The 20,511-nt window shown below is 38.8% G+C and overlaps 1 protein-coding gene, 1 long non-coding RNA gene and 1 pseudogene across 2 annotated transcripts; 2 read left to right on the forward strand and 1 right to left on the reverse strand.

Moving 5' to 3' along the window:
• Nucleotides 1–14: 14 nt before the first annotated feature.
• LOC124312317 lies at nucleotides 15–3,261 on the forward strand (annotated as a pseudogene).
• Nucleotides 936–1,408, reverse strand: LOC124312580. The gene is made up of 2 exons (XR_006910574.1): nucleotides 1,181–1,408; nucleotides 936–1,105 (listed from the first exon to the last, which is right to left on the reverse strand). It is a non-coding gene; the product is annotated as an uncharacterized LOC124312580 (long non-coding RNA).
• A 364-nt stretch (nucleotides 3,262–3,625) lies between the features above and the next one.
• LOC124310740 (sericin-2-like) lies at nucleotides 3,626–4,894 on the forward strand. The gene is made up of 4 exons (XM_046774697.1): nucleotides 3,626–3,678; nucleotides 3,750–3,902; nucleotides 3,980–4,103; nucleotides 4,223–4,894. Exons 1-4 carry the CDS (start codon nucleotides 3,626–3,628, stop codon nucleotides 4,892–4,894), a joined length of 1,002 nt encoding a protein of 333 aa, XP_046630653.1.
• The last annotated feature ends 15,617 nt before the right edge of the window (nucleotides 4,895–20,511 follow it).

Genomic DNA, 20,511 nt, shown 5'->3' on the forward strand with positions numbered 1-20,511 from the left:
AGACACCTGTTTATTCGTTATTCTGACTATTTTTGTTTTGTTGAAATGAAAAGTCACTTGACAGCTGGTCGGGATAGAAAGAAGGAAGCATATTTATTCAAGCTGTGTTTGTTATTTTTTTTCGTGTCATTCGAAATTTCAGTTTTCCAATTATCCAAATACAAAAGAATTGAATGGAATTCGAAATGCAGGTGGCAAGTTCGGACCTAAAAACAGCAGCGAAAATCCACGACGACGAGTCCTTGGATCTCACCTTTCGTGATTTATCTTTCACGACGGGCAAAGGTAAGCCATTTTCTTGTGCTTCTTTGTGCTATTCAATCTTGAATGCGGCTAATAGTACACCGTTACTGACGATGCAAAGGAAGTGCATTTTACCGTTAGGTTTTTGCTACGTATATGCAGCGGCAACCCCCAATCGAATCAGATTCTTTGTTATGTAATTCAACCATGTAATAACGATACCTGTTTGTAGGGAAAAACGCCAAAAGAATCTTAAATCAAATGAGCGGCGCCTTCAAATCCGGCCAGTTGACTGTCATATTGGGGCCGTCCGGAGCTGGAAAGTCTTCCCTAATGAACATTCTAGCCGGTTTGAAGTGAGTTGATGTCCAAATTTGAGTTGACAGTTACGCTAGAGTGAAAATCGTGGCATGTTTACAGGACGAGCGGAGTTGAAGGTCAGGTCTACGTGAATGGCGTCGATCGAGAGCTGAAATCTTTCCGGAAACATTCCGTCTACATCAGCCAACAGGATCACCTTTTGACGAATCTAACCGTTGACGAGTACATGATCTCCGCTGCTCATCTTAAACTGGGCAACCGTGTTCCTATCAATGACAAATTATCGATGGTATATGCCTCTCATCTTCATTTCGTCAGGAACTTGACAGTGAAATTGGATTATTATTTTTTTCTAGATTGAACATGTAATGAAAACGCTGGGGTTAACGGAAAGCAGACGTACGCAAATCGGCTGCTTGTCGGGTGGCGAATGCAAAAGGCTTTCGATCGGACTGGAGTTGCTGGACAATCCAGACATCCTCTTTCTTGACGAACCAACCAGGTAAACATGCAACTTTATCTCATGACCGATGATAAAAATCTGTGACTGGAGAACACACAAGATAGAGTTTATTTACTTTTTCGGTATCTTTCGACCGATATCAACCAGTATAACCTTTAATTTACGTATACGAGTTACCAGCACTCTGCTGGTATAGTACAAGATCTAAAAAAAAAGAATGGTGATAGGCTATATGTTGTGTTAGACCGTGTTAGACTTTGATACTATTTGTTTACCTTTCTGGCCTACTCTAACCTTAAAAATAGTGTGCGTCAGTCAAATGTTGACTTATTAGTGGGTAAAGTCAATAAGACCCGGACGAATGTTGAGGTCTAATTTTAACAACTGAATTTTCCTGATAGCGGATTGGACAGTTCGGCGAGTTTACAATGCGTTGGATTATTGAGGGAAATTGCCAGGAGCGGCCGAACGGTAATGAGAATTATAAATATAAATATCGAAATTAAATTTTTTATTTTAAATTGTTTCCTTATTTGTTTTGTGATTGAAAAAGGTGGTTGCGACCATTCATCAGCCGAGCTCTCGATTGCTGGATTACTTTGACCACCTATACATTGCAGCTTGTGGTTCGTGCATCTACCAAGGGCCGATCGGGTCGTTAGTGCCTTATTTACAGAGAGCCAATTTGAATTGTCCCAGTTACCACAATCCGGCCGATTTCGGTGACTATTTCCCTTGACAGCCCCTTTCATTTACCTCGAAATGACTAATTTATTAAAAATAATAATTCTTGCGTAGTAATGGACGTGGCTTGTGGAGAATACGGCGACGTACTACCCGGCTTGGTGTCCGGTATCGAGAATGGCCGTCTCGTTTACCAGGAAAATTCCGCGTTAGAGATGGAGATGCAATCTCCTGCTCCTGGTATAATAATCGAAGAATTAATTTGTCAATTCTCAGTTCTGACACTTCAGAGAATGTTCTTTCGCACAGCTCCCATATTTGAAAGTCAAATGGATGACACCAAGGATGTCACCGTCACTTTGATGGGCGGTGGTGGCTCGAGGAAGAAAGAGAAACCAACTTACTCTGCGCCATTCCACACGCAAGTTGCCGTTCTACTCGAACGAACCTGGAGAATTATTTGGAGAGACAAGGTATACTTAATATCTGCTACTTTGAATTCAATTTTCATATTTTACCGATATTTTATTACCTTATTAAAAAACAGATGCTGACCAAAGTCCGTTTCTTCACTCACGTTTTTCTGGGGCTCCTGGTGGGAACGATGTACTGGCTGGGCGGAAACGACGCGGCAGTGATCCTTAACAATGCCTCGATGCTTTTTTTCAATCTCCTCGTCATTTTATTCGCCTCGACGATGCCCACTGTCGTCACCTGTAAGTTTAGCCAAAACAATCAACATTTGCCCAGTTCTAAAAATCTCTTTTGTTCTCCTTTCGACAAAACAGTTCCGCTGGAGAGAAAAGTGCTGGTTCGAGAGCACTTGAATCACTGGTACAGTCTTATTATATCGCAAAAACGATCGCCGACATTCCGTTTCAAGTCCTCTTCCCGGGCATTTACGTTTCGATCGTCTACTTGATGTCCAGTCAACCGATGAGCGCCGACCGTTTCGCTATGCTCATGGGCATCACCATCTCCCTGGCGCTGTGCGGCCAGGGAATCGGACTGCTGCTGGGCGCTTGTTTCGACATTCAAGTCGCCGTTTTCCTCGCTCCGACGGGCTGCATTCCGTTCGTTTTATTCGCCGGCTTCCTGGTCAATCTCAACTCGGTCCCTTACTACATGTCGTGGATGACTTATTTCAGTTTTATGCGCTACGCTTTCGAAGGGTCCATGTTGTCCATTTACAGTTTCGACCGGCCGCTTCTCACCTGCTCGAAAATGTACTGCCATTTACGCTATCCCCACAAGCTGCTGGAGCAGTTCGACATGGCGGAGAGCTCCTACTTTTTGTCCGTCGTTGGTATGCTGAGGTTTTTCCTTGTCGTACGCGTTATCGGTTATTTCGCCTTGAGTTTCAAGCTGAAATATATGCGTTGAATGTGTTTTTTTTTTTTTTTTTTTTTAACAGGGCGAATCCCTGGTTTGTTAGAGATTTAAAGAACTATAAATATTCAATGTTGACATAACAGTATTAAGTATTTATCTAATTATTCCGTACCCATAGTTACGACTTGTGATCAAATATACGCAATTTCCACATTTTATTTTATTGTTATAAAATAGTAGTTACAAAACTGAATCAAAATCTGATATAATATTAACCAAAAAAGATCCCTTAATAGCTACCGGTATTATTGCTTGCTGTTTGGCAGGACAAATATTGAACAGCACTCCAATGGGCACTTTTTGAAGTCATGGAAGGCACGAATGATTTAAGTCCGTTAACTTAATATCTTTTTAAAATTAATTCTTGCTGATTGATTTAGCCGGAAAATATCCTTTGTCAAAGCCCGAACTCGCATCGCATCAAGTTGATCGATTTCGGTCTGGCCCGGCAGTTGGACCCGGACACTCCGGTGCGGGTCCTTTTCGGCACTCCCGAATTTATCGCCCCCGAAATCGTCAGCTATGAGCCCATTGGTTGCGCAACCGACATGTGGTCGCTCGGAGTCGTCTGTTACGTCTTATAAGAATATTTGAAAACAATTATTTTTCATCGCTTAATTTATATTAAAAATTTTAATTTATTCAGATTATCGGGATTATCTCCGTTTATGGGCGACAACGACGCCGACACGTTTGCCAACATCACTTCGAGCGATTACGATTTCGACGACGACGCCTTCGCCGCCATCTCGTCCGACGCCAAGGATTTCATTTCGTCGCTGCTCGTCAAACGGCCAGAGTAAAAATTTAAAAAAAATTTCAATTCTTTTTCCTTAATTTGAAATTTGAAAATTTTCCGCCCGAATTTTTAAACAGACTGCGGTTGTCGGCCGAGACTTGCCTCCAGCACAAGTGGCTGGCCCAGGCCAAACAGACCATGAATTCCGTCAAACTGCCCACGGACCGGCTCAAGAAATTCATCATCCGTCGCAAGTGGCAGGTACGATTGGCAATTTTCCTTTTTTTTTACGTGTGTCCAGTGTGTTGGAAGCATGAAACAATTTGCATGTTAAACCTCCATTTGCATCCGGCATGCGTTTGATTTCTTAAAAAAATTAGAAAACGGGAACGGCTATCCGAGCCCTGGGTCGAATGGCCAGCCTGTCATCCGCCTCTCGACGCAACTCGTCGTCGTCGTCGACCGGCCGCCGTTCGTCGCGAATGGACTCGCTGTGCGAGGAGGAACACGGCTCGGTCTTTAGCGGCTCGTCCGGCGGCAGCGGATCGCGGCTGGCGACTTCGTCGCTGACGGCGCCGACCAACGGAGCCCACCCGGCCACTAGCCCCCGCATCCGTAGTCCAAGTCTGCCCGTCGTGACCCACCCCTGCCAGTCGTCTGGCTCGTCGACTCCCGGCATCGCTCGCAGCCGGAGTCCCAGTCTGCCCGTTACGGACTTGATGTCGGACAGGAGCAGCGGCCCGGTCAGCGCCAGCTCGTCTCGGCGGGTCTACTACGCCGACCGCAGCGACAGTGGCATCAGCGATTGCTCCAACCACTCGTCGACGCTCCTGTCCGGCACCCACATGCCCACCCTGATCCAGGAGGAGGAGGACGACGAGTTCTATAACAGCCCCGCCCTAATAACCAACGGCTGTTCTTCTTCTTCTTCTCCCGCAGGTGGAACCTCCTTGGCGCCGAAGAGCGGCGGCCGTAGCAGCCAGTGCGCTCCTAAGAGCAAGAGCGTAGTCACCAGCCGCTACTCGGTCGATTCGGCCATTGATGGAGAATGAACGTAACAATAAAAAAAAAAAGATTTAAAGGATCCTGGCCTTTTTTTCAAATAAAATGAGGAGCCCCAAATCGCTACATCAACTATTGAACAACTTCAAAAAAATTCAAAACAAAAAACAAAATTTCGTCTCGGTGGGATTTTCGCTTCGTTTCTTGCTGTAGATTATTTGACCGTATGTAGCTAAGCAGCAGCAAATTATGTACAATGTGTCATAGGTGTGTTTTGTTCAATTCTTTTTTTTCCCTTGTTTTTTTTTAAATTAGCTCTCTCTCTCCCCCAGCTCTATATAAGGTTACATGTTTATTATTATTATTATTCAAAATATTTTCTCCCTTTGAGTATCCTCCGTGTACGCCGCCGCTTTCAATTTGCACTGATTTCTTGATTACACACCGATGCTCTACAACAACCACCACCTTCTTTCATTCAATTTATTATTACCTCTCTCTTCAATTGTGATTGAGCCGTGAGTCGCTTCGTGTCAAAGATGGAAACTCTCGTATGCAATCCGATGCACAGATTTAAAAAAATCCGCATGTCATATAATCCCCCCTCCTCTTCATTATACCAAACTCTCCTCCTCCCTCCAAAAAACAAAAGACTCCTGGCAACCCTCCCCCCCCCATTATATCTTATATAAGAATGCTGTTATGATATGATTGAAAAACATTTGTATGATGGAAAAGCACGTCTATTATAATACAAATATGATTATCGCCGCCTTGTCCAACTGTCGATCGATATTTAAACACATCAATTGATTGGCGCAAGATTTCAACGACTTTTGTCGGTATCATAAAAGAATTAGCGAGTTACAAGCCACAAGAACGTTTTTTTTTTTAAATTTCATTATTCTATATATTTTTATATTTCAAATTAATGCAGTTATTTGTTGCATAAAATCACCGTTTGATTCATGTTAAGACAAACAAAACATGGTAAGCGCTGGGTAAGCGTTGTGTTAAAAAAAGTTGTCGCCATTAGCCGCTAGGAGTTTCTGTGTAACAATTGGGTAATCCTTAGTCATTTTTATTTACTGAATTTCGAAATAAAAGAATAAATAAACTTTAATTCTTTTAAATGAGCCTTACGTCTATTACAATAAAATAAAAAATTTAAGTTGAAAAACAATCTAATCAATTTATCCACATGTTTATAAACGCGATTAAAGAATCCCCCAAACACCATCGTTAATACCGGAAGTAAAGAATAGTATATATAGCATCTATCCCTATTATATTGTAGTCGGTTGTGGCTTTTGGCAACTGTATCCATTATGTATTGGTGCAGTTACTGGTGAATGAATATGTAGTCGTGACACGTCAAGCTCTAGTGAATCCAGGCATTAACTACCCATGACCCATTTCGCGAGGTATTCATTGAACCGAGATTCCCAGTTGGTAATTAGGCGCTTCAGAAATTGAGTACCTGAAGAGATGCTTGATCTAAAGTCAAGCTAGAGTGATATTCGTTTTGGCTAAAAATGTTAGCATTTCTTCCTCAAATTCTACTTACTCTTTTATGATCTTTACGACCTTTGATTGGAAATTACCTCTTTCCTTCTAATTTGAAGTTTCCACTATTCTTAGTCAACATTTAAGTACGTTTAAGTAAGTTCTAAGTTAACATTTCGTAGTTAGAATTTAGAAATAAAAAATCATATCGCGAAAACGGCCATGATTATTAACCTTTGTGGGTATGCCGTAATTGTGTCCTAAAATTCTTCTCCTGTCCCTTTCGGCTCTGGCGCAAAAACAGGGCGAAACAATTCATCTATAACCCAACCATGGCCTGCCGTCATATACCGCTATAGATGTTATTCCAACCAAAAAGTAGTAGTCGAGTAAAAAGTCGTGCGCAGTTTACGCCGATGCGCACCACTGCAACCGATAGCACAACGAAAATTTTTATAACGCTTGACACTTAACGTAGGTACAATCCTTTGTTCGAGAAAGTTCTGCTTTTATATTTTAAAAACTAAACTTTCCTTCCGATTGATTAAAATTTAAAATAGTCGGTGAGACTAAATTTTTGTCACCCATTGATTTTCTGGCTTTTTCCTGATACATGACACATGATACATAATAACATATTCTGGCTATGAGATACTTACATGATTATTTTTTTTTAAATTTATGTTGATCGATGTTTTCATTGTTGTTCCTCTTTTAACTTATAATAATAATATAAGAAACTAAAAAGAAAAAACAAACATAATTAGTAAAAAAAGAGTGTTGATTTATTTGCTTTAATGTACTTGATAATTTTCTACATTTAGCTAATCTATAAACATTTCTCACGCAAAAAAACGAATTATATATATTTTTCTTATTAAATACTGTTCAAATAATCGCAAAAATTTAAATAATAGAGATTAAGATTTAAAGAAGATATACATATTGCTAGATTAGATCCACTTCCTTTCGATGATGGTCTGATGAAATGTCCATGGTACAAGTTAGTGATTCACTTCTGTCTTGTTCCGATGCGTTATCCATTCTGCCATTGAGGTCCTAGTGAATACCAATTTCAAAAACTTAACTTTCCTTCCGATTGATTAAAATTTATAACAGTCGGGGACACTAAATTTTTTTCACCCATTGAGTTTCTGGCTTTTCCCTGATACATCATACGGAAGAGCGGGGTTGGATGGGACAGGGGTTGGATGACACAGAGGGGTTTTATGTAAGTTCCTCTAATGAAAGGGAAAATTCCTTTTAGCCCCGTATTAATATGTGTGTGATGCATAAGCTCACAATTTGTTTTTAAATTTCAAACTATTACTTCTATGGGATAAACCCTCTGTCCCATCCAACCCCTGTCCCATCCAACCCCGCTTTCCCCTACATGATACATAATAACATATTCTGCCTATGAGATACTTACATGATTATTTTTTTTTTAAATTTATGTTGACCGATGTTTTCATTGTTGTTCCTCTTTTAACTTATAATAAGAATATATGAAACTAAAAAGAAAAAACAAACAAAATTAGTAAAAAAAGAGTGTTGATTTATTTGCTTTAATGTACTTGTTAATTTTCTGCATTTTGCTAATCTATAAACATTTCTCACGCAAAAAAATAATTATAAAATTTAGAGAATTGAAATTTAAATAATAGAGATTAAGATTTAAAGAAGATATATATATTGCTAGATTAGATCCACTTCCGTTCGATGATGGTCTGATGATATGTTCATGGTACAAGTTAGTGATTCACTACTGTCTTGTTCCGATGCGTTATCCATTCTGCCATTGAGTTCCTAGTGAATACCAATTTCAAAAACTTAACTTTCCTTCCGATTGATTAAAATTTATAACAGTCGGTGACACTAAATTTTTTTCACCCATTGATTTTCTGGCTTTTCCCTGATACATCACAGGGGAGAGCGGGGTTGGATGGGACAGGGGTTGGATGGCACAGAGGGGTTTTATGTAAGTTCCTCTAATGACATGAAAAATTCCTTTTAGCCCCGTATTAATATGTGTGTGATGCATAAGCTTACAATTTTTTTTTTAATTTCCAACTATTACTTCTATGGGATAACCTCTCTGTCCCATCCAACCCCGCTTTCCCTGATACATCACAGGGGAGAGCGGGGTTGGATGGGACAGGGGTTGGATGGCACAGAGGAGTTTTATGTAAGTTCCTCTAATGACACGAACAATTTATTTTAGCCCCGTATTAATATGTGTGTGATGCATAAGCTCACAATTTTTTTTAAATTTCCAACTATTACTTCTATGGGATAACCCCTCTGTCCCGTCCAACCCCTGTCCCATCCAACCCCGCTTTCCCCTACATGATACATAATAACATATTCTGCCTATGAGATACTTACATGATTATTTTTTTTTTTAAATTTATGTTGACCGATGTTTTCATTGTTTTTCCACTTTTAACTTATAATAAGAATTTAAGAAACTAAAAAGAAAAAACAAACAAAATTAGTAAAAAAAGAGTGTTGATTTATTTGCTTTAATGTACTTGTTAATTTTCTGCATTTTGCTAATCTATAAACATTTCTCACGCAAAAAAACGAATTATATATATTTTTCTTATTAAATACTGTTCAAATAATCGCAAAAATTTAAATAATAGAGATTAAGATTTAAAGAAGATATACATATTGCTAGATTAGATCCACTTCCTTTCGATGATGGTCTGATGAAATGTCCATGGTACAAGTTAGTGATTCACTTCTGTCTTGTTCCGATGCGTTATCCATTCTGCCATTGAGGTCCTAGTGAATACCAATTTCAAAAACTTAACTTTCCTTCCGATTGATTAAAATTTATAACAGTCGGGGACACTAAATTTTTTTCACCCATTGAGTTTCTGGCTTTTCCCTGATACATCATACGGAAGAGCGGGGTTGGATGGGACAGGGGTTGGATGACACAGAGGGGTTTTATGTAAGTTCCTCTAATGAAAGGGAAAATTCCTTTTAGCCCCGTATTAATATGTGTGTGATGCATAAGCTCACAATTTGTTTTTAAATTTCAAACTATTACTTCTATGGGATAAACCCTCTGTCCCATCCAACCCCTGTCCCATCCAACCCCGCTTTCCCCTACATGATACATAATAACATATTCTGCCTATGAGATACTTACATGATTATTTTTTTTTTTAAATTTATGTTGACCGATGTTTTCATTGTTGTTCCTCTTTTAACTTATAATAAGAATATATGAAACTAAAAAGAAAAAACAAACAAAATTAGTAAAAAAAGAGTGTTGATTTATTTGCTTTAATGTACTTGTTAATTTTCTGCATTTTGCTAATCTATAAACATTTCTCACGCAAAAAAATAATTATAAAATTTAGAGAATTGAAATTTAAATAATAGAGATTAAGATTTAAAGAAGATATATATATTGCTAGATTAGATCCACTTCCGTTCGATGATGGTCTGATGATATGTTCATGGTACAAGTTAGTGATTCACTACTGTCTTGTTCCGATGCGTTATCCATTCTGCCATTGAGTTCCTAGTGAATACCAATTTCAAAAACTTAACTTTCCTTCCGATTGATTAAAATTTATAACAGTCGGTGACACTAAATTTTTTTCACCCATTGATTTTCTGGCTTTTCCCTGATACATCACAGGGGAGAGCGGGGTTGGATGGGACAGGGGTTGGATGGCACAGAGGGGTTTTATGTAAGTTCCTCTAATGACATGAAAAATTCCTTTTAGCCCCGTATTAATATGTGTGTGATGCATAAGCTTACAATTTTTTTTTAAATTTCCAACTATTACTTCTATGGGATAACCTCTCTGTCCCATCCAACCCCGCTTTCCCTGATACATCACAGGGGAGAGCGGGGTTGGATGGGACAGGGGTTGGATGGCACAGAGGAGTTTTATGTAAGTTCCTCTAATGACACGAACAATTTATTTTAGCCCCGTATTAATATGTGTGTGATGCATAAGCTCACAATTTTTTTTAAATTTCCAACTATTACTTCTATGGGATAACCCCTCTGTCCCGTCCAACCCCTGTCCCATCCAACCCCGCTTTCCCCTACATGATACATAATAACATATTCTGCCTATGAGATACTTACATGATTATTTTTTTTTTTAATTTATGTTGACCGATGTTTTCATTGTTTTTCCACTTTTAACTTATAATTAGAATTTAAGAAACTAAAAAGAAAAAACAAACAAAATTAGTAAAAAAAGAGTGTTGATTTATTTGCTTTAATGTACTTGCTAATTTTCTGCATTTAACTAATCTATAAACATTTCTCACGCAAAAAAACGAATTATATATATTTTTCTTATTAAATACTGTTCAAATAATCGCAAAAATTTAAATAATAGAGATTAAGATTTAAAGAAGATATACATATTCCTAGATTAGATCCACTTCCGTTCGATGATGGTCTGATGAAATGTCCATGGTACAAGTTAGTGATTCACTTCTGTCTTGTTCCCATGCGTTATCCATTCTGCCATTGAGTTCCTAGTGAATACCAATTTCAAAAACTTAACTTTCCTTCCGATTGATTAAAATTTATAACAGTCGGGGACACTAAATTTTTTTCACCCATTGATTTTCTGGCTTTCCCCTGATACATCACAGGGGAGAGCGGGGTTGGATGGGACAGGGGTGGGATGGCACAGAGGGGTTTTATGTAAGTTCCTCTAATGACACGAACAATTCCTTTTAGCCCCGTATTAATATGTGTGTGATGCATAAGCTCACAATTTTTTTTAAATTTCCAACTATTACTTCTATGGGATAACCCCTCTGTCCCATCCAACCCCGCTTTCCCCTACATGATACATAATAACATATTCTGCCTATGAGATATTTACATGATAATTTTTTTAAAATATATGTTGACCGATGTTTTCATTGTTGTTTCTCTTTTAGCTTATAATTAGAATATAAGAAATTAAAAAGGAAAAACAAACAAAATTAGTAAAAAAAAGTGTTGACTTATTTGCTTTAATGTACTTGTTAATTTTCTGCATTTAGCTAATCTATAAACATTTCTCACGCAAAAAAAAATTATATATATTTTTCTTATTAAATACTGTTCAAATAATCGCAAAAATTTAAATAATAGAGATTAAGATTTAAAGAAGATACATATCTATTGCTAGATTAGATCCACTTCCGTTCGATGATGGTCTGATGAAATGTCCATGGTACAAGTGAGTGATTCACATCTTTCTTGTTCCGATGCGTTATCCATTCTGCCGTTGAGTTCCTAGTGAAAACCAATTTCAAAAACTTATTTGCAGCCTCAGCAGGAGGTGAGCGTAGACAGACGACTGGTTCCTGCTGCAACAGCTGACGACAACGAAACTTGTCCACGTTGATTGCCTGTCTGTTTCTTCGAAACAGGCGACCACAGTCAGTAAGGACTACATAAGAATTAGGTTCAGGGCAAACTGACTGAACGATGCCAAGAATCCACTTGTGTGACACTCGAACACGAACCGGAACTCTCACAGATAAGGGAGCGAGACATGTTTTCCGACCAGCCGAATTGAAGAACTGAGTTGCTTGGCGACTTTGTAATTTTTCTTTCACAAATGAGTCACTAATGTGTTTGGTTTGCAACTTTTGTGACGTGAATAATAGTCCACCACGAAGATTTCTTCTTTGTTATATCACAGCTGGAGTAGGCAAACCATTCCCAAGGGGAGTTGAACGTAAGACTTGTATGGTACCCAACAAGGTTTTTCCGTCACTTTGCGATTTGATGACGGACTCTTTTACAGTCTGAACCGTAAGCTCCACCAGGCCATTCGACCGCGGATATTCAAGACTGGACGTTGTTTGACGAATATTGAAGCGATGACAAAATTGACGAAACTCTGCAGAGTCAAATTGTTTTCCATTGTCTGATACAAGTTGTTCAGGAATCCCAAAATCAATAAAGAATCTCGTTAGTTCCGCAATCACTGACGCACTAGTGATGATCTTTAGAACCACTGCGCAAGGCCACTTGCTGAAATAATCCAATGCCAGGAGATAATGAACTCCGTCGATTTCATACAAATCAGCGGATACCTTTTGAAACGGATAATCCGGAATCGGGACCGGAAAGGACGGCTGCGCTGTATTTTGATGCCTGTGTAGTTGACAAACATCACAACCTTCTACCATATTGGTGATATGATCAACATAACTGGGCCAAGAAACAGTTCATTTGGCTCTTTCAATGCACTTAGAGATACCAATGTGTCCGGCATGAATTTGACGAAGGACATCTGACTGCAACGACACAGGAACGACAATTTGCTCCCCTTTTAGAAGAAGACCGTTCGCACTCCCTAAAGTCACTTCGATGTTGCCAGAACAGTTTAGTTGCTGGGCTACAAGTCTTGCGATGTTCGGGCCAACCATAACGAACGTACGCCAACACTGCTTGTAATGTCGGATCCTGTAAGGTTGCTGCAATGAACTTCTCGTGCGATGTTGGCACTAAAACTGTTGAAAAAACCAACATGTTAACATTTTCGTTTCACTAAACTGTGAACTATCGTCTACAAACTGTTGCACTTCCGGAGCTCTGCTGAGGGCATCTGCAATGTGCAATTCTTTTCCAGGTTTGTATACAATTTGGAATGCATACGTTTGCAATAACAGTCGCATTCGCTGTATTCTCGGACTGCACAGCGCGATTGCTTTATTCACTGTACCTAACAGAGGCTTGTGATCTGTCTTCACTGTCACAGTTTGTCCATAGACATATTGATGAAACCGCTGCAACCCAAATAAAACTGTCAATACTTCTTTCTCAATTTGGACGTATCGCTGTTGAGTATCCGTTAGAGTTCGTAATTCAAATTCAAGAGGCTGTCCGTTTTGCAATAAAACGGCTCCTACCCCCAAGGGAGATGCGTCCACTGATAGAAAAACTGGAAGTGATGGATAAAATAAGCATAGGACTGGAAGATTAGCTATGCTGTGTTTCACTTTGTCAAATACTTGATCGGTATTTGCATCCCACTGCCACTCAACACCAGACTTTAATAATGAACGTAGAGGGGACGCCAATTCAGATAAACTGTTGCAAAACTTGGCCAAATAATTTACCATACCAAGAAAACGTTGAAGATCTTGCTTACACTCTGGACGTTGAAATGAGGTAATCGCCGATATTTTCTCAGGATCCGGTTTAAGCGTTTGATTGCCGATTACATGTCTTCCGGTTGAAGAAATTTACACTTGTTTTTGTTCAGCTTGAGGTTAACTTTCACACATTGCTGAAACACGGCTTCCAATCTAGAATTATGGTCTTCCACTTTTTCACCCCACACAAAAAAGTCGTCGAGATAGATTTCAACACTGGGTAGATCGCCAAATAATTCAACCATCATTGCTGATACGCCTCAGGACTGGAAGACAAGCCAAGAGGAAGACGAAGAAACTGTACCTACCAAACGGCGTAGCCATTGTGGCCAGAGAGATAGAATCTTCAGCTAAAGGCACCTGGAGGAATCCCGATGTTGCGTCCAAAGTTGAGAAATATTTAGCCTTCCCAATTCTTGAAAAAATTTCTTGCGCCGAGGGCATTTGATAGTGCTGACGCTTGATAGCCATGTTGAGGTCCGCTGGATCAAGACAGATCCGAATATCACCATTTGATTTTCTGGCCACAACCATTGTGCTCACCCAATCCGTAGGATGACTCACTTTTGCAATCAAACCCATTTGCTCCATTTCGTTTAACTTGTTGAGAACTGGATCACTCAGTTTGAATGGAATTCGACGCGCTGGCGAACTACCGGCACAGCAGATTCTTGAATTGATATACGATGCTCAACCGGAAGTCACCTAATTCCGGTGAACACTGACTCATACTTGCCAACTAGATTAGCCACTGATGTTTCTGTCAAAGGGCTGGTCAATGCCCTTATGTTTAGCGAATCAACTAGTTTGACCATGTTGATGAGAGCTTTACACGACGGCAATCCCAAAACTGGAATATCAACATTTTCAGCTACGACACAACTGAGATCGACACGAATGTTGTTAAATAAAACACCAAGTTGTTGTTGTCCCACTACACTCACTGGCTGACGATTGTAAGCTGTGACTCTAGGACCAGCTTGCAAGTTTGGAGTTTTTACCAACATGTCCTCTCCGACTTAAGACAAGGCTTTGTCTGAAACTTTTTCATGTAACAGACAAAGACATGTCTTAAGTTTTCCTTATTTTTATTACATTGCCTCCTTATATTTGTTATACATTTATTTTATCCCTTTTCAATTCACAGCATAAACGTCCAAACGTTTATATTCCCTTTCATAATTTTATAAAAAAATTTCTGTTTCAATGGTATGGGTGACATAAAAAATTTCAGAAAAAGACATGTCTTAAGTTTTCCTTATTTTTTTACATTGCCTCCTTATATTTGTTATACATTTATTTTATCCCTTTTCAATTCACAGCATAAACGTCCAAACGTTTATATTCCCTTTCATAATTTTCAAAAAAATTTCTGTTTTAATAGTATGGGTGACATAAAAAATTTCAGACAAAGCCATGTCTTAAGTTTTCCTTATTTTTATTACATTGCCTCCTTATATTTGTTATACATTTATTTTATCCCTTTTCAATTCACAGCATAAACGTCCAAACGTTTATATTTCCTTTCATAATTTTCTAAAAAATTTTCTGTTTTAATGGTATGGGCGACATAAAAATTTCAGACACAGCCTTATCTTAAGTCGCAGAGCATATGTTGAGGGTTGCACATTTTGAGAATTTTTTTTCTTTTTATCTTAGCATTTCTTTAAAAAACTTAAACCTTAGCGTAAAGCAATTATCAAGTTTACTTCAAGATTTGAAAAAAAACATTTTTTGAAAATTCTTCCCAATTTCATTGTTGGAGCTTGGATACGCTGCTTAAAAAGTCGGTAAATTTTTAATGTGTAGATATTCACACATGGCCTCTGGCGGTAAATTTGCAGGGTAGAGGTTGTGTTATATTGACTCCGGCGGTAAATTTGCAGGATAGAGGATATTAACGTTTTGCCTCCGGCGGTAAATTAGTAGGGTAGAATTGTTCACGCATTGCTTCCGGCTGTTTTTTTTTTCAATATGTTTATTCTTTAATTTTACTGTTTAGTTTTGTGTAAAAATTTTTTTTTTCGCCAAATTTTGACTTGTCTGAGTCATGGCTAACAAAAGCATCCGTAAAAAAAAATTTATCCTTATAAAAAAAAGGCTATCATATCAATCGAACCATGAATCTCTTCATTACCACGCCAGTTCTATGATCATTATGCTATCTCAGATTAAATTTAACTATTTAAAAAATATATATATTGTTTTGCGTCAACGCCGTGTTTTTTGCGTGAAAAATTTTCTATCACGATATATCGTCGGGACCGCACCTTGGCTGCACGTATCCATCCCCTGACACGCCGTTATTCACGATAAACGATGTAAACGGGAGTGGGCTTGAACCACCATACTTGACATCTTAAAGCCAGAGCCATAGCCATTACACCGTCAGCTGCTAAAATTGTGTACCTTTGCTAGATTCAATTGGCCTCCGGCGGTAAATTTGTAGGGTAGAGATGTTCACGCATTGCCTGACATAGGATATTCACGCTTGGCCTCCGGCGGTAAATTTGTAGGGTAGAGAAATCCCGCACGACCTCCGGCGGTAAATTCGCAGTGTAGAGCGACATAGCCTCCGGCGGTATCCTTGTAAGATAGATGTGATGACGTATTGCCTCCGGTGGTAAGCTCGACCAATCACAGCGTGCGCTCACACCTACAGACAAACAAACAGACAGAAACACAAACAAACTCCTCCCCATTTTAGCCCTTTGCGCTTTATAGACAAGGGACTATTATATATAGCGCTACTAAGCGAAAGGTAAACGCGAAGATTACATATGTGCGATATATTTTATATCCAGCCTGATTTATTTTAGATATATTTTATTTATGAGAAAATTTATGAATGCTGAAAGTTGTTTTAGATATATATATTCGTTTTAGATCTAGCGCTATATATTAAGCGCGCATGGCGCTAAAAAATAAATTGAAATTATCTTTCGCGCGATGATCTAAATTACGCGCAATTAATTCCATCATATTATAAAAGAGCGATATAAGCGATAAAATAAATATTTAGCGCTACATATCATACAAACATAACGCGCATCGCAATCAAGTCAATTGCTCTAATAATTTATTTGTACTTAACTTGCGAACGAAGCGCTAAATTCGTAAATTTACGAAACGCACAAGCGCTGAAATAAATAGTTTGCGCTAATAAACGCGCATTGTATCAAATATTATTATGGGCGCGACAAGAAAAACGATTGCGGTGACTTGTCGGACGAGTACCGAACGCTTGTCCGTTATTTTAGTGCTTATCACGGATCCGGCCATCCATTATTTTAGCGCTAAGTGCCGCCCGTCTGCTCAGTGAACAAAAAAAAACAAAGTCAAATATTTCGCGCTAGATCTATATTGCTATCTAAGCGAGCATGGCGCTAATAACGATTAATTTTTCCTTAACTTTTGAGGGATGCGATAAATTAATCGCAATCAAGTTTAATATAGTATAATTTATGAAACGAAGATAAACCGCTATAATAAATCTTTAGCTCGAAAAATTACGAAGTCAAATAGGCTAATTCATGCTAGATCTAGTGCTATGTAAGCGCGAATTGTGCTAATGTTTTTTTGATTAACTTGCGCACGTTGCGCTAAATTTATTCTAATTTATTTCATCCTATTATTTATGAAACGCGCAAGCACTGAAATAAATATTTAACGCTGCTTACCGCGCATCATAATCAAGTAAGCTAAATTTAACTATCGCACTTCTGGCAAATTTCCGGCTGAAATAAATTGCGCCAAATTTTGAGCATCACACGTTACTTTATCGCTAAGCGTCGCCTGTCCACTGTTTCAGAAGCTCGCTCCATGAAAATAATTACGTTAAATATTTCGCGCTAGATTTCTCGCTAATAAGCGTGCATGACGCTTATGATTTAATTAAGATTAACTTACGCACAATTTGCTATTTATTGTTATTTATTATTCTTCGCCATGAATTTTATCATAATATTAAAGAAAAAATTCAATTCTATTAAAAAAATTTAATTCATATAGCTACTTAACGCGCATCAAATTAAAGTAAATACAACGGAAGCACATCCCGCAAAGTTTGGGCTGAAATTTATTGCGGTAATATTTCGCCGTTTAATTCCGGGCTTGCAGTACTGCCCCTTTGCGACTGCATGAACCACATGTGTGTCGTTGCAAGCAAGCGGTAGTCTCACTAGTCTGGCCAGCACGGAATTTAAGGGTAAAATATTATTTTTAGCACTTGCTCGTTTCTTAAATTTTATGATGATATTTATCGTGCGCTATTTAGCTTATCACAAGCAAGTTATCCAGATCATTAGTGCAATGCGCGCTTATGAGCTAGATCTAGCACGATATTTTTGAATTAATTATTTGCGCGGAGTGAGCCGCCTAAAACAGTATAGACAGGTGGTTCTTCGCTCAGAAACGGACATTAGAGCTAAAAAAGTCAAATAATTCGTGCTAGATCTAGCGCTATGTCGCTTGTCCGCTATTTCAGGCTGCTGGCAAAGCGGAAATAACAGCATACACTTTTAAACGCGTAGTAGGCTTCTAATAATTTACTTGCGCTTCACTATAGCACGCGATGCCGGATGCGCTATACTTTATCGAAAATCCATTTCGTCAGATTTATTACGAAACGCGAAAGCGATTAAATAAATATGTTATTGCGCTACCTAACGCGCATCGCACTAAAATTTATTAAACAGGCGAGACAAGGAAAACGATTGTGGCGACAGCGGTCAGACGAGTAGCACACGCACCCGTCCGTTATTTAAGCGTAATCGTCGCCCATCCCGTTCTTGGCGGCTCACTGCACGAAAAATAACGAAGTCAATTATTTCGAGCAAGAATTAGGGCTATCTTTCTTAGCGCTCATGGCGCTAATGATTTATTTGTGCTTAACTTTTGCGGGATGCGCTAGACGTAGCGCTATCAAGTTCATTATATAATTTACGAAACCCGGATATCCAGGTAAAAAAATATTTAGCGCGAAATATAGATTAGTCAAATATTTCGCTAGATCTAGACTGGATCTTGCGCGATGTAAGCTCGCATTGCGCTTGTCATTTACTTGTGATAAACTTGTGCACGATAAGCGAAATTTAGCGCGGTTATTTTCATTATTTTATTAGCGAAACGCGCAAGCACTAAATTAAATATTCTGCGCTACTTAAGGCTAACGCACATCGCATTTAAGTAAATTCAACAAGCGCACTTCTCGCAAATTTTGGATTTAAATTATAATTTGTTTTATTTATTGAGTAGCGAGGTCTCTCGGCCGTAAAGAAAAGCCGTCAACGACGGGTAGCCGATCAACCGGGACAGATCGACCGTCGTGAAACCCATAATTGGACTAATCTGTGTACGTGTCGTCACCAGCAAGTGAATTTTATGGTTAAAATATTAGCGGGATAAATTTCATATGAAAATTGATGAGAGAGCTCGTTTAGTGTGATGCGCGTTAAGTAGCGCACAAAATTTTTTTAATCGCGCGTAAGTTATTAAGAAGAAAAAAATTAGCGCAATGCGCGCTTAGTAGCACTATAGATCTAGCGCGATATTATTAAATTAATTATTTGTTTAGAGCGAGCCGCCCAAAACAGTAGACAGGCGGTACTTAGCGCTAAAATGGCGAACCGGCCCGCAATAATCGCTAAAAATAGACATGCGCGTGACTGTACATTTCTATACAGGCCAATAGATCAAATTACAGGCGCTCTTTTAGCCTATGTGTATGCGTCTGCAAGATCCGCAAAATTTAGCGCCATTAATTTCAAGCCAAAATTTACGAGAAGTGCGCCCGTTCATTTTACTTAAATGCGATGTGCGTTAAGTGGCGCTAAGCGTTTCGTAAATTATATGTGAAATGTATTGCACAGAATTTAGCGCATCGCGCGTGCGTTAATCTCAATTCAATCATTTTCGACAAGCGCGCTTACATAGCGCTAGATCTAGCACGAAATATTTGACTTATCGATTTTTCGCTGAAAATATTTATTTTAGCTGGTTCTCCTCGTTTCGTAAATGCTATCAATGAACTTAATTGCGCTACGTTTAGCGCAATTCACAAAAGTTAAACAAAATTCAATAATTATCGCCACGCACGCTTAGATTACTGCTAGATCTAGCACAAAATATTCAACGAAACTGTTTATTGCTGTGCGAGCCGCTTAAAACAGATGACGGATTTCGCTTAGCGCTAAAATAACGGACGGACCCGCAATAAGCACTAAAATAATGAACGATCGTGCGCTACTCGTCTGCCCCGTGACCGCAATCGTATTCGTTGTCGCGTCCGTTTAATTCAATCGTGCGTGAATATCCTATGTCAGGCAATGCGTGAACATCTCTACCCTACAAATTTACCGCCGGAGGCAAATTGAATCTAGCAAAGGTTACACAATCACAGCAGCTGACGGTGTAGTGGTTATGGCTCTGGTTTTAAGATGTCAAGTATGGTGGTTCAAGCCCACTCCCGCCTACATAGTTTATCGTGAATAACGGCGTTTCAGGGGATGGATACGCGCAGCCAAGATGTGGTACCGACGATATATCGTAATAGAAAATTTTTCACGTAAAAAACACGGCGTTGACGCAAAACAATATATATATTTTTTAAATGATAAAATTTGTAATCTGTAATAGCATAATGGTTATAGCACTGGTTTAGTTATGAAGAGATTCATGGTTCAATTTCAGTTATAGTCTTACTTTTTATAAGGATAAATTTTTTTTTACGGATGCTTTTGTTAGCCATGACTCAGACAAGTCAAAATTTCGCGAAAAAAAAAATTTTTACACAAAACTAAACAGTAAAATTAAAGAATATACATATTGAAAAAAAAAACAGCCGGAAGCAATGCGTGAAAAATTCTACACTACTAATTTACCGCCGGAGGCAAAACGTTAATATCCTCTATCCTGCAAATTTACCGCCGGAGTCAATATAACAAAACCTCTACCCTGCAAATTTACCGCCGGAGGCCATTTGTGAATATCTACACATTAAGAATTTACTGAC

This window comes from Daphnia pulicaria, chromosome 8 (assembly GCF_021234035.1).
Source record: "Daphnia pulicaria isolate SC F1-1A chromosome 8, SC_F0-13Bv2, whole genome shotgun sequence".
Taxonomy (NCBI): Eukaryota; Metazoa; Arthropoda; class Branchiopoda; order Diplostraca; family Daphniidae; genus Daphnia; species Daphnia pulicaria.

Bases quoted from the DNA above. Each gene is read 5' to 3' on its own strand.
- LOC124310740 (XM_046774697.1), top strand. From the start codon at position 3,626: ATGAGCCCATTGGTTGCGCAACCGACATGTGGTCGCTCGGAGTCGTCT. The intron at 3,679-3,749 runs GTCTTATAAGAA...TAATTTATTCAG, and splicing joins CGCTCGGAGTCGTCTGTTAC to ATTATCGGGATTATCTCCGT. The intron at 4,104-4,222 runs GTACGATTGGCA...TAAAAAAATTAG, and splicing joins TCATCCGTCGCAAGTGGCAG to AAAACGGGAACGGCTATCCG.